This window comes from Bufo gargarizans, chromosome 1, assembly GCF_014858855.1.
Source record: "Bufo gargarizans isolate SCDJY-AF-19 chromosome 1, ASM1485885v1, whole genome shotgun sequence".
In the NCBI taxonomy this organism is placed as follows: Eukaryota; Metazoa; Chordata; class Amphibia; order Anura; family Bufonidae; genus Bufo; species Bufo gargarizans.
Window position 1 is genome coordinate 379,657,789 of NC_058080.1, and position 14,706 is coordinate 379,672,494.

General features: G+C 42.6%; 1 protein-coding gene across 3 annotated transcripts in view; it reads right to left on the reverse strand.

Moving 5' to 3' along the window:
• OCEL1 (occludin/ELL domain containing 1) overlaps positions 1–14,706 on the reverse strand; it is a 58,044-nt gene that overhangs the window by 14,573 nt on the left and 28,765 nt on the right. For all 3 annotated transcript variants that reach the window (XM_044285268.1, XM_044285276.1, XM_044285261.1), the window contains 3 exons: positions 5,520–5,698; positions 3,641–3,812; positions 2,033–2,083 (listed from right to left, as the gene is read on the reverse strand). In XM_044285268.1, the coding sequence (XP_044141203.1) occupies positions 2,033–2,083; positions 3,641–3,812; positions 5,520–5,698 (402 nt within the window). The remainder of the gene's footprint in view (positions 1–2,032; positions 2,084–3,640; positions 3,813–5,519; positions 5,699–14,706) is intronic.

Here is a 14,706-nt window from a genome sequence, read left to right on the forward strand (position 1 = left end):
GTGGAGCGGAATCAATAGCGAAAACAGGTATATCCTTTCCCAAAGTGCATACCTGGAAACCATGAGTTATAGCAAATTGATTATCAATAAGATTGACAGCTGCTCAGCTATCTACAAAAATCTCACAAAAAATGTTCTTGCTCTCTAGCGCCACCCTGGCAGGTAGGACAAAACGGGAATTACAAGCAAACGGAAAACCTTCAATTTCCGCATCAACCTTGCCAATGGTAACAGATGGAACATTTTTAAAGGATTTTTTTCTTTTAGTCTCTTTATTACTCTCAAAAGACTGTCTGAATCTCCTAGAGGGACAAACTTTTGCCAAATGATTTATACCCCCACAACAGAAACAAACCTTCCTATGAGGACTGAATCTTCCACTGTCAGAGGCAATCAAACCGAGCTGCATGGGCTCCTGCTCAGAAGGGATTGAGAGCGACTGAGACCCCTGTGCACTGCCCTGGGACTGAGTATGACAGGAAGGAGTGATCTCTCCTCTCTCTCTAAGACGCCTGTCAATACGAACGGCCTGAGACATGGCAGAGTTCAAGGAGGTAGGTCTCTCATGAAAGGCAAATGCATCTTTCAATCCCTCTGAAAGACCATGGCAAAATTGACTTCGGAGTGCAGCATCATTCCAACCAGTATCAGCTGCCCATCTCCGAAATTCTGAGCAGTGTATCTCTGCGGATTGTTTACCCTGACATAAAAGATGTAGTCTAGACTCAGCCAGAGCAATACGATCCGGATCATCATATATCTGACCCAGGGCTAAAAATAATTCATCCACTGAACGGAGGGGCCGTGCCCCCACCGGCAGCGAAAAGGCCCAGGACTGAGCAGTATCCCTGAGCAGCGAGATGATGATCCCCACCCTCCGTTCCTCATCACCAGAGGAATGGGGAAGTAGGCGAAAATGGAGTTTGCAAGCCTCTGTAAAACAAACAAAATTCTCACTACCCCCGGAGAACGTATCCGGGAGCGAGATCTTAGGCTCAGAACAAACTCCATGAACGCAAGCTGAACCGGTCACCTGAAACTAAGAAAGAGTCTTACGGAGATCTGCTACCTCCAATGAAAGACCCTGCATGCGTTCAGTCAAAAGTGAAACCGGATCCATGCTTGAGACGGTTTTGGCGGTTTATAATGTCACGGAAGGTGTACAGGAAACTAGAAACCACAAAATGAATATCCGACTCACTGGATCCAAAACTAAGGAACAAAAGGGAGAGCCCTGCATCAGACCTGGCTCTCTCCCTGACTGCTCAGCCTATGCGAAAATCCCAATGGTAGATGATCGCATATCCTCGTACCTCGACTGTATAACACCTGAACACCCTATAATAGTGAGGGGACACGGCCACCGGCTCCCTACACTTGATACGGAGGGAGTCAGGGTCACCTGGGATCCAGCAAACAGAAAAACACAGATGAATGAACAAAACTTATCTGTAGAAGACTCAGAAGTAGGATCAACATGCACACACTCCAGGAAGGAATATAAACCGCAAAGTGAAGCAGTCTGGGAAGGGATTTAAAGGGATGCAATCAGTGCAACTACATGACAGCTGAGAGAGGCTAACGAGATGAGGAAATGAAAGCAAAACAAAAGGAAGCTCAAGGAGGAGGTTCTGAAAGGCATCTGTCAGAGCTTCTCAGATGTCTGGTGGTGACATCTTCACACACTGATAGCAACACCGCAGGAGAAATGCTAGAACAGGCTTCCAGTATCCGTAGTTTCAGGTGCTGCACATCTCGTATCTTCACAGCATAGACAATTGCCTTCAGATACGAGATGTGCAGCACCTGAAACTACGAATACTGGAAGCCTGTGCTAGCATTTCTCCTGCGGTGTTGCTATCAGTGTGTGAAGAGTGGGAGAAGAGGATTGCATTGACAATCCAACACAATGGGCAGCACATTGAACACATTTTACATATAGTTTCCTAATTTCCTTACTAACTGTATTTGATTTTGTATTCTTTGCAGCCCTAGGTAAAAGTACTAGCATTCTGGTTTACTATATACTTACATTTTTTTTCTTTGCATATTTTTCAGTGATAGCTTTGACCCTATCTGATGCCTGTAAGAATAAAATATAGTAATCATAAAGATATATAAACAGAATACAAAAGAATAAAACCTAATTATTGCCTTTGTGATTTCAATGACAATAATTCTAGATTAAACTAATGATGTTAGAAACCAGAAACCGGTTTTCTATATGAGCAGTATTAGGTGAAAAGGGGTTGTCTCATAGAGACTGTTTATGTGCTAATAGAGCTTATAGATGCAACAGGGATGGTCCCTGGTCCAAACAATCTTCTATGTCCCAGTACTGTGGTTGACCTGTCTGCCCATGCTTAAATGGACAGCAGTTAAAGGGGTTATGCAATATCATAAAAGGACCCCCATGTGCCCGGCCCCTCACAGGGAATATACTTACCCCGCTCCCTGCACAGCTCCTGGTCCCTGCACCACCGCTGCTGCTTCTCCCCATGCATGGATGAAAATATCCGGTGTCGGGGAGGGGGAGCAGCTAATGGCAGGCGGGGACAAGGATAACCCTCCCTAGCATCGCGAGTGACGCTAGGGAGGCTCGTCCCCGCCTGCCATTGGTTGCTCCCCTCGACTCCGGATGTTTTCATCGGCGCACAGGGAGAAGCAGCAGCGGCAGTGCGGGGACCAGGAGCTGTGCAGGGAGCGGTGTAAGTATATTACCTGTGAGAGCCCCGGCACATGGGGGGGCGGCAGTTTGTGATATTAGATAACCCCATTAATTTGAAAGGCAGTCATGTAAAGCTACATTGATTGGCTAAATCAGATAAGTATAGGTATAGCTAAAAGTGAGAAAATTTAAAACAATTTCAAGCAATTAAAATTCAACCATCTTCAGAACTTTAAAAAGGTTTTCCATTTTTTTTTTTACTGCTGATTGGTCATCAGTATCTGATTTAGAAGGGTGGCGGTCCGACACCCGGGATTCCCCCCCCCCCCATTCCCCTTGCGCTGCGCTTCTCGCAGCTTAACAAGTACAGCGCCGTACATTGTATAGTGGTTGTGCTTGTTATCGCGCTCAGCCCCATTCATTTCTATAGGGCTGAGCTGCGACTAGGCCATGTGATCGATGAACATGTCGTCATTGGCCTAGGGAAAGCAGAGAGAACGCCACAGCGTTCAAACAGCTGATCGGATTCGATCCTGGGTGTCGGACCCCACTGATCAGATACTGATGACCTAACCCTTCTAGGAGAAGGCCAATTTTCATTTGTGAGTTTTTTTCCCTCTCAGTCTTCCAGGCCTACACCTTTGTTACTTTTCCATTCACAAAGCTGTATGAAGGATTTATCTTTTTTGCGAGACAAGATGTATTTTTTTTATGGCATCATTTGATTTACTATATCTTGTATTCAAAAATGTTTTTAAAAAATTAGTTGTCTGGTAAGATTGGAAAAACAAACAAACATCTTTCACTGTGCTCTAAAAATGACTAAAGGGCCTTATTCTGTAGGTTAGTATTATTTCGGAAATGCCACATTTACCGGTATATATTTTTCATTATGTTATACAGGACTCAGAAGTACTGTATCCACCATAGAATTCTCTAGGAGTCATATTAGTATATTTCTTATGGACTCACCTCCTGACTCTGAGATCCACTAGTTAGTTTTTTCATCATGGTATCCAATTCTTTGAACTTCAGTAAAGCACTTCTAACTTCTGAATACAGCTCCTTATATTCGGCGTATTGGTCATTGAATACAGCTTTATAATTGTCCCTTTCCTCTGCACTCTTGATTTCTGGATACTTGCTGCAGAACAGAGAACATCATACCCAATTATCACAGGTCAAATAGTAGAAAGTAGTCACAGGTCCCATTCTTAGGCCTATTGCGCACGACTATATGGCTTTTTCAGTATTTTGCGGTCCGCAAAAAATATGTATGACGTCTGTGTGCATTCTGTTTTTGGCGGAATGGAACTGCTGGCCCCTGATAGAACAGTACTATCCTTGTCCGTTATGCGGACAATAAGGGTCCATTCACACGTCCGTATGTGTTTTGAGGATCCGCAAAACAGGAACACCGGCAATGTGCTTTCCTCATTTTGCGGATCGCACATTGCTGGTACTTCATTGGAAAATGCCTTTTCTTGTCCGCAATTGCGAACATGAATAGGACATGTTCTTTTTTTTGGGCGGAACGGAAAAGTGCGGATCCGTAAATGCGGATGCGGACAGCACATTCCGGCCCCATTGAAAATGAATGGGTCCGCACCTGCTCCGCAAAATTGCGGAACGGATGCGGATCCATTTTGCGGACGTGTGAATGGACCCTAATAAGACATGTTCTAGTTTTGAACGGAACGGAAAAACGGAAATACGGAAACAGTACCTTCAGCTTTTTTGCGGATCCATTGAAATTAATGGTTCCGTATACAGACCGTATATGGAACACACAAACTGAACGGAAACGTGTGCAATAGGCCCTATAGAAACATGGTAAAGAGGGAACCACGCAGGTCTATTTTAAAAGCATCAAGTCGATGTAACAAATGGATAAAAGCTTCACTTATTGTGTTTATTCAATTTCTGCTACCTATATAGTGCTACAACTTAGGGATTGTTCACACAGGGATTGTGCTACAACTTAGGGATTGTTCACAACTTAGGGATTGTTCGCCCGTGCCCGTGCTGTGGACCGCAAATTGCAGTCCGCAATGCACGGGCACCGATGGTGGCCCAGCTGCATGGGGATTGCGGACCCATTCACTTGAATGGGACTGCTATCCATCCGTTCCGCAAAAAGATAGAGTGTGTTCTATCTTTTTGCGGTGCGGAGGCACGGAACGGAACCCCAGGAAGTACTCCATAATGTTTCCGTAGTGTTCAGTTCCGTGGTTTCGGACTTGCGGACCCATTGAAGTGAATGGGTCCGCATCCGTGAGGCGGAATGCACACGGAACGGTGCCCGTGTATTGCGGATACACAAATGCGGGCCCCAATATGGCAACGGGCAGCACAGGTTTGTGTGAATGAGCCCTTACGGTACATCAAGTCCTATCTGTTTCCTTATCTCACACACATTGGGGCTATTTCATAGCAAGCCAATTGATTTATTAGTAAATCTACCTTATTGTTTTATACACAAAAAAAAAAATACTAAGAAATGTGTACTAAAATTCTGGGACCACTGATTGTAGTTCATTGGAAACAAATCTTGATTATCCTATTTTTCTATACTATTTGAATAGTATTCTGCACACTATGGTTATACTATGGTTTCTAAAAGCCTCTGAGCCAGAGGACGCTGTATTATGGCATCCTTAGAATCAGTGTTGCCCTACTTTACCTCAGTATGCCTCTGATTGACTTTATTTAAATTGTGTCTTGTCCGCTCTTCTGTGTACTTCAGTATGGGGCATTACTTTAGATTTGGGGTCCTGCAGTGTCCATCAATTGCTCTTTTCTATCAGTGAATATATCAGTGCACACAAAATCTCAACAGTTTTATGCTTACACAACATAATCTGGCACAACATAAGGTTTTGGCTGGTACCCAGTGGGTATGGATCGACTCAAAGCTCCAGTGTCACTGCCTTTCTCTGAGAAATAGATGGCCTTGGTGACCTTCCCCTTCACGTCTCCTAATTGTTGAACTTCATCTTGAAAAACTATCCTTTTTGGTTTGGTGGATCTCTGTACAGAGGTAAAAATAAAACATAGAAATTATAACACACAGACAAAAAATGGTGGTTAATGATGATGGTGTCAATGTATTTCACAGGTTGTTTTACATGTATTAAATGCTATTATGTATGGAGGCTTCAACTGCCTGCATATATGAATGGCTATATAGCATTTTGATACAAAAATGTTGACATAAATTGACTAAATGCTCCTCTATTTGACATAGACACAATATACATATATATACTGTAAAGACTGAGTGCTTCTTATTTTAGAATTCAATTTTGCAACACTTAAATAGCAAAAATTAGTTTAAATACGGAATCTGTTCCGCCTATTTTGCATTATAATGTGCTGTAAAGATTGTACTGAAATATTATGTTTGACGTTGCTGCCATCTAGTGGTCAAAGTTAGTTTCTTCTTCGCCAGAACTTTACAGGAAGTGTATTGTTCTCTGAGCCAGAGGCAGTAACCTTTAACCTGGAACTGTATTTCCTCCATTTCATCACTGCTCCTGGATCTTGCAGGCTATATGCAGAGGAGCTCTTGATTTATTCCTGGACTAATGGTGGAATTGTCTGTGAGTACTCTCACTGATGAAGTGAGGCTACTGTATTATGTGTAATGTACTAATACATATGTTTTGTTTATGTTTATATTGTAGTTTTACAAAGTTATTCAGAAAAGAGAATACAAACAGATCTGATGTCTCACGTTTCTTGACTTCTGAATTATTGTTAAGCTGTCTGACTAGTGTTATACAACAGTCAATAACGCGAAGCAGAACAGTAAAAAGACAACCCACGTGGCGGTCTGGAATAAACTGAGACGCCATTACTGCAGCATGAGTCTAAGATCAGGAACAAAGTACCAGGCTGATGCCACGTTACCGCCGACACAGCAAGGCAGGGAGACCATTCCCAGTGCCCAGCAAGACGATGCAAAGTCTTATGTGTCCAGAACTTCACGGGCTAGCAAGATGTCCTCAGCAAGTTCCTCAGCAGTTAGAGCTCGTGCCAAGGCAGAAGCTGCCCGCGTCCAGCTACAGTACGCAGAAAAAGAAGCCATGATGATGCAGGAGTTAGCAGCAAAGAAAGCTGCCATAGCACAAGAGAGAGCTAAAGAGGCAGCCATGGAAGCAGCTAGGGAAGCTGCCATAGCACAAGAAAGAGCAGCTAGGGAAGCTGCCATAGCACAAGAAGAAGCGGTTTTAGAATCAAAATTGCTCATCCTGCAGCGACAGACTGCAGCTGCTGCTGCTGAAGCAGAGGCCGCTGCCTACATGGGAACAAGTCGGTCAGGAAGTGAAAGATCATATAAAGACTCAGAGGTTCCAGAAAAACCTCTATTCTCTGCAGATCGTACAAATGAGTACCTCCAGAACCTTACTGATGCGCATACAAAGGAACAGTCTCTTAAACCTGAAGCAAAGGAATTCAGGCCGAGATCAACATACCCCCTGAGTAGGCCCAATCAACCTCATGAGGTCAGCGACTGCCAGCAAACCAAGAAGGAAGCACCAGAAACCCCTAAGAACAAAAAACAAGTGTTCCCATCACCTCAACCTACAGATTACATGCGCGAACAACAATGTGCAGTGGATGTCACCAAATATCTCATCCGCAAAGAAATGGTTAGCTCAGGCTTTCTCCAATTTGATGACTGTCCTGAAAACTATTGGGCATGGAAATCTTCCTTTCTGAATGCCACTGAAGGTCTGAACTTATCACCAGCAGAAACACTTAATTTAATGATAAAATGGCTTGGCACCGAGTCAGCAGAGCATGCTAAGAGAATGAGAAGAGCAAACCTGTTCAACCCTGCAGCAGGACTCAACATGACCTGGAAAAGACTAGAAGAAACGTATGGATCCCCAGAGGTAATAGAAGGAGCACTGTTGAACAAACTTGAAGTCTTTCCCAAGGTGGGCTACAGAGACAACGTGCGGCTACAAGAACTAAGTGATCTTCTACTAGAGATAGAATATGCCAAAGAGGATGGCTACTTGCAAGGACTTTCGTATCTAGATACAGCTAGAGGCACTAATCCCATAGTAGAGAAGCTACCTTCAAATCTGCAAGACAAGTGGATGTCTGTGGGAGGTAAATTCAAAGAAGATTATGGAGTCTCTTTTCCCCCTTTCTCTGTGTTTTCTAGGTTTGTCCGACAGCAAGCGAAAATCCGAAGTGATCCCAGTTTCGCCTTCACCACCAGCGGCAATCAATCACACAGACCAGAGAGACCTCACAGACCTCACGGTAGGACCTATGTATCCACACACAAAACAGCTGTACCTTCAGAAGTCACAGACTACCAAAGCACCCACAAGGTACACACCATAGAAAACCCTGATAGACATTGTCCAATACACAAAAAACCACATCCACTAAAGAAATGCAAAGGCTTTAGAAGCAAACCCATCGCAGAGCGGATGTCCTTCCTTAAACAAAACGGCATCTGTTTCAAGTGCTGGGGATCTACTTATCACATTGCCAAAGACTGCAAAATACCAGTAGAATGTACAGAATGTGGCAGTGAGAGACATATTGCAGCTTTGCACCCCGGCCCTGCTCCTGCCCCACTAGAGACTGTAGAACCCAGGAAAGATCAGGGCAGGGAGCAACAAGAGACCTCACTCTCCTCTGTAATGTCCAATTGCACCGAAGTATGTGGACAAGGCAAGAGTGCACGATCATGCTCTAAAATCTGTCTAGTGACTGTGTATCCCACTGGCAAGAGAGAAAGGGCGGTGAAAATGTATGCAGTGCTAGATGAACAGAGTAACAGATCCCTTGCAAAGTCAGATTTCTTTGATATCTTTAACCTTAAGGCAAGTGCAGTTCCATACACTCTAAGGACATGTGCAGGGACAATTGAAACCACAGGGAGAAGAGCTACTGACTTTACCATTGAATCCTTCAATAAGAAAGTGCAGTTCCCACTTCCTACCCTAATAGAGTGTGGCATGATACCCGATGACAAAACTGAGATTCCCTCTCCAGAAGTAGCTCATCACCACCCCCACCTCCGCTCAATTGCTCACCTAATCCCAGCTGTTGAGCCAGATGTTCCTATCCTTCTACTTCTTGGAAGAGATATCCTTCAGGTACACAAGGTACGCCAGCAAATCAATGGACCTTATAATGCCCCTTATGCACAGAGACTGGACCTGGGGTGGGTCATTGTAGGAGAAGTTTGCCTGGGGACAGTGCACCAGCCTGACAACGTTAGCACTTTGAAGACGTCTGTGTTAACAAATGGACGCACATCCCTTCTCAGTCCCTGTCACAACAACTTCATTGTCAAGGAAAGCTTTGGCAGGTCAACACAACACTGTGACTTTTCTACACTATATGGTAAAGAAGAAGTCAATTCCAACATTGAGACAGACAATCTAGGGATAACAGTATTTCAGAAAACTAAAGATGATGATAAACAGGCCCTCTCTATAGAAGATCAAAACCCTGCAGATTATGCCACTAGGCCTACTCAAGCAGCATGCCTTCAGAACTCTATTTGGTTCTCAGGCCCAACCTTTCTGTACCAACCACACTGTGAGGATATAGACACTGCTTTTCCACTCATAGAGCCTGAAGCTGACCCTGAAATCAGATTTGAGATTACAAGCTCCAGCACCAGAGCTTCTGAAGCCACACTTCACTCACATTGCTTTGATAGATTTTCTTGCTGGAAGATATTAGTTAAGACCCTAGACAGACTCATCCATGTCGCTAAAACCTTCCAGAGGGAAACCAGCAGCAATCAGGTCAGAAGGTGGGAAAGTTTCCATGAACAAGTCAATCTAGAAGAACTTGCTCAGGCAAAGTCTGTTATAATCTCTTCTGTTCAAAACAAACATTTCCAGAAGGAAATTGACTGCATCAAAAAACAAAAGACATTCCCGAAACAAAGCCGTCTTAGGAAGCTTAGCCCCTTTTTAGACAAAAATGGGTTGTTGAGAGTAGGTGGACGTTTGTCTCTTGCAGAACTTTCAGAGGAAGAGAAACAGCCTGTCATTATACCTTATAATCACCACATTGCAACACTGTTTGTTAGGTACTATCATGAACAAGTAGTTCACCAAGGGCGACACATCACAGAGGGTGCAATTAGATCCGCAGGTTTCTGGATTCTTGGTGGCAAACGCTTGGTATCAGTTGTTATACACAAATGTGTCATCTGCCGCAAGCTGCGAGGAAGATTACAAAGTCAAAAGATGGCAGAGCTACCAGAGGACAGAGTAATTGCTCAACCACCTTTCACCAATGTGGGCTTAGATGTATTTGGTCCGTGGTCTGTCTAAACCCGCCGCACTAGAGGAGGCAGCGCAGACAGTAAACGATGGGCAGTCCTTTTCACTTGTTTGTCCACCCGAGCTGTACACATAGAGCTACTTGAAACCATGTCAACATCAAGCTTTATTAATGCTTTGAGGAGATTCTTCTCAATTCGTGGCCCAGCAAAACTGCTCCGTTCTGACAGAGGAACAAACTTTGTAGGAGCCTGCAAGGAACTTAACATTTGTGCCAGCGAATCACAATTGCAAGACTTTCTCCAAGACAGAGGATGTACATGGGTCTTTAATCCTCCACACTCTTCACACATGGGTGGTGTCTGGGAGAGACTTATAGGTATTGCCAGGCGAATCTTGGACGCTATGTTGCTACAAACTAAAACTGCTCACTTGACCCATGAGACTTTAAGCACCTTTATGGCAGAGGTTACAGCTATTATGAATGCCAGGCCTATAGTTCCTGTGTCCTCAGACCCTGATACACCTATGGTCCTTACCCCAGCAATGTTGTTGACTCAAAAGGTGAACTCTTTGTCTGCTCCATCCGGAACCATAAGTACAACACAAGTTCATGCTAAACAATGGAAGCAAGTACAATGCTTGGCAGACACCTTTTGGAAAAGATGGAAGAGGGAGTATCTGTCAAATCTGCAACGCCGTAGGAAATGGACTGAGGATCGCCCAAATGTAAAAGTGGGTGATGTTGTTCTGTTGAAGGACAGCCAAGAGAGCAGGAACGAGTGGCCTGTAGGACTTATTGTCAATGCTCTACCAAGCAGGGATGGCAATGTTAGGAAGGTGGAGGTCAAGATTGCAAAGAATGGGACTTCCAAAATGTATCTTAGACCTATAACTGATGTCATAGTTTTAGTTTCAGATTAGCTAGGATTCCATTTCCTGTTTATATGTTTTTTCTGCATAGCAGTAGTTATTTAGGTAGTGACATAATAATAATTATGCCAGACAGGGAGTGTTCCGCCTATTTTGCATTATAATGTGCTGTAAAGATTGTACTGAAATATTATGTTTGACGTTGCTGCCATCTAGTGGTCAAAGTTAGTTTCTTCTTCGCCAGAACTTTACAGGAAGTGTATTGTTCTCTGAGCCAGAGGCAGTAACCTTTAACCTGGAACTGTATTTCCTCCATTTCATCACTGCTCCTGGATCTTGCAGGCTGCATGCAGAGGAGCTCTTGATTTATTCCTGGACTAATGGTGGAATTGTCTGTGAGTACTCTCACTGATGAAGTGAGGCTACTGTATTATGTGTAATGTACTGATACATATGTTTTGTTTATGTTTATATTGTAGTTTTACAAAGTTATTCAGAAAAGAGAATACAAACAGATCTGATGTCTCACGTTTCTTGACTTCTGAATTATTGTTAAGCTGTCTGACTAGTGTTATACAACAGTCAATAACGCGAAGCAGAACAGAATCCAATAATCTAACTGCCACTTAACTGAAAGATAATCTAAATTTTCTGAGACCAGAAGACTGAGCAAAGATAACTAGTTTAGGCAGGTGCAGACATAGACAGTAGACGGACCCTGTGCAAAAATAAGGCCCCTTGCTATTTAACAGTTAATGTATCTTTATCTGTTCGTATGAAGGAAGCATTAAAGGGGTCATGTCACTTCAGGAAGTAGCATTTATCATGTAGGCAAAGTAAATTCAAGACACTTACTAATGTATTGTTATTATCCATATTGCTTCTTCTTCTGGCTGGATTAATTTTTCCATTACATTATACCCTGTTGGTTTCCATGGTTACAGACCACCCTGCAATCCAACAGTGGTGGTCGTGCTTGCACACTATAGTAAGTGCCAGTCTCTCTGGTGGCCGGGTCCGTGGGATCGCACATAGGCTAGTGTTTTTTTCTATAGTGTACAAGCACTACCACCACTGTTGATGGATTTCAGGGTAGTCGTAACCATGGAAAGGAACAGTGTATAATGTGATAGAAAAATTAATCCAGCCAGCAATGATAAATGTAATTTGCTGAAGTGACACATCCCCTTTAATTGTTTTGGTCCACCTAAAGAATGATAAAAAAAAGCACTTTTTGTGCATTCCTATAAATTTTTCCATCGAATTTTACACTGCTCATTTTCATTGTTCTATCCACCCTGTAAACCAGCAGTAGTGGCCGTTCTTGCACACCATAGGAAAAAGCATCAGCCTATCCACTGGCTGGGACCGTGTGAGTGCACATAGTTCAGCACTTTTTTCTATAGTGTGCAAAATGAAAATGAGCAGTGTATAATGTGATGGGGCCTTTTGATTACTCTTTTTTGGACTGCAATTGAGCTAGAACCATGATCTTGGTCTTGTTTTTAAGCTACATAAACCCGTAACTCTCACTCCTGACTCAAATTCGAAAGGCTGTATCTCTGGTTTTATGGCACCTAGCACAGGGACCCTGATCTTGTTTTAAAGCTTTAAAACAATACCAATCCTAGCTCTAGCTGAAATATAGGCTGAGATATTGAAGGTTTTAGCAGCATTCCTCCTCCAGCTTGCTGTGATCGCACCCAGCATGCCGGAGGTCTATAAGATCCCTGGGACATTCACATGTTCTACATCTAATGTTGTTTATCTGATTCTCTGCACTAAATGTCCTGTTGGAGGCCTCTACGTTGGAGAAAAAGGACAAAAACTCAATGCAAGGATGAGTTCCCACTGCCACACAATTAAAGAGAAGAATCTACACTTTCCTGTGGCTAAGAATTTCTGTAGCCCAGGACACAATGAAGAACACCTGAAAGTTCTCATATTAAAAGGTAACTTCAAATCCCAAAGAGCTAGAAGAATTTGGGAATACAAATTTATAACACTACTTGACACTTTTGAATACTGGACTGAATTTGTCCCTGGGATTTATGACACACTACAAGATCTAAAGAGTCTTCTATAGACATAGTCAGGACACCAGGTCTCTGAGATAACATCAATTTAGAGACCATAAGAAAAAGGAAGTAAATCTGGTACCGTGTTAGCCAATAGAAAACTAGTTGAGTGCTCTTATTAAGAGAAACAAAATAAGAGTATTGCAGGTTTGATACCTTTTAATGGCTAACAAAAATAGAAGTAATGATGTTAGCGAGGTTTAGAGACCATAAAACGTTCACACCCCTTATCTGTAAGATAATTAAGGAATCATTTTCAAGATCTTTGATATGTTGTTCTGTTATTTTTCAAATGTTCATTCATTCCCCATGCCTCTGTTCTTATTGTATATATATTGCTGGTTCTTCATATATTCTTGTAGTATGCCTGATGAAGGGATATGTAACTATGTAACATCATTACTATTATTTTTGTTAGCCATTAAAAGGTCTTAAACCTGCAATATTCTTATTTTGTTTCTCTTAATGAGAGCACTAGACTAGTTTTCTATTTGCTAATACCGTACCAGACTTTTTCCTTTTTCTTTTGACCAAATGGAGGATACCATAATGTACCATACACAGATGGATTTCAAGACTCTTCTAAAGAAACTGGCACACCTGGACAGCAACATTTTCTTTTTAACCACATGCAAGAAGGAATATTTAATCCCCAAAGGACTTTTCTTATAGAATACTATGCTGCACACCTACAACACTCCTTATGCACAACGTTTATGCTACAGGACTTCTGAAAGACTTTCTACAGCTCAAAAAAAAAATTCAAATGGAAATACAAATGCTAAAGAGCAAACTTACCGAGAATTTGGTCCTGGGAATGCAAAAATACTACAGAACACTACAATTATATTTGATAGACAACAAGAAAAAGAAACTCCACAGACTTCAACTTAGAGATGGGCGGTATTCACACACCAATCGAGTACAAGCCAAAGCTAACAGGATGGATCAGAACATCGATCAGGAACCTGGTAAAGTCAGCTGTGTCATTAACCTGTCATCATACAAACCGAATAATGTGGAACTCAAGGTGCTCTCCAGAGGACTCTTATTCTGCCCTACCAAAAGTCTTGACAAAACAGAACTCTGTAGTGACATGGAGGAATATTTTAGGAGATTAAGACTAAAAGAGTTCTTCCATGACAAACAGGAGAGAGAATTCTCAAACAGCCAAACACAATTGGCATGGTGGAAAAAAAACAGTCTGACATGGACCACTCCCCCTGGCCGCAATACCATTTTGGACCAGTACATTGACTTCTTTAGAAATGTAGTACAGTCTGCAATACTGGACAAACATATAAAAGAAACATTCAACATCAACATACAGGAAAGGAGGGTGATTCAAACCTTAAAAAACAACAAAGGAATCACCATAAAACCTGCAGATAAAGGTAGCGCTATAGACCTTTTGAACTTTGGACTATGTAGAAGAAGCAAACCGACAACTCACAGACACACGATACTATATCAAAATGGAGGGAGACCCAGCTCAGAAATATTTGAGAGAGTTAAAAAAGGTCATGAGGGGTCTTCCTGCAAGATCCACACAACTTTTAGACTTGGTACCTGAGAATCCCAGGATCGGAGTATTCTATATGCTTCCCAAAATACACTAAGCAGGGAATCCAGGGAGGCCGATCATTACAGGTGTGGTAACACTCACTGAAAAAATCTCAGGTTGGATAGAGGACATCCTCAAACCATTAGTGAGGAACTTATTGAACTGTCATGGTCTTACCTTCTTGCTGTTCTCCTTCGTTTGACATGTGCTGGCGGCCATCTTGGTTTCTGGGTTTCTTGTAGCCTCCCA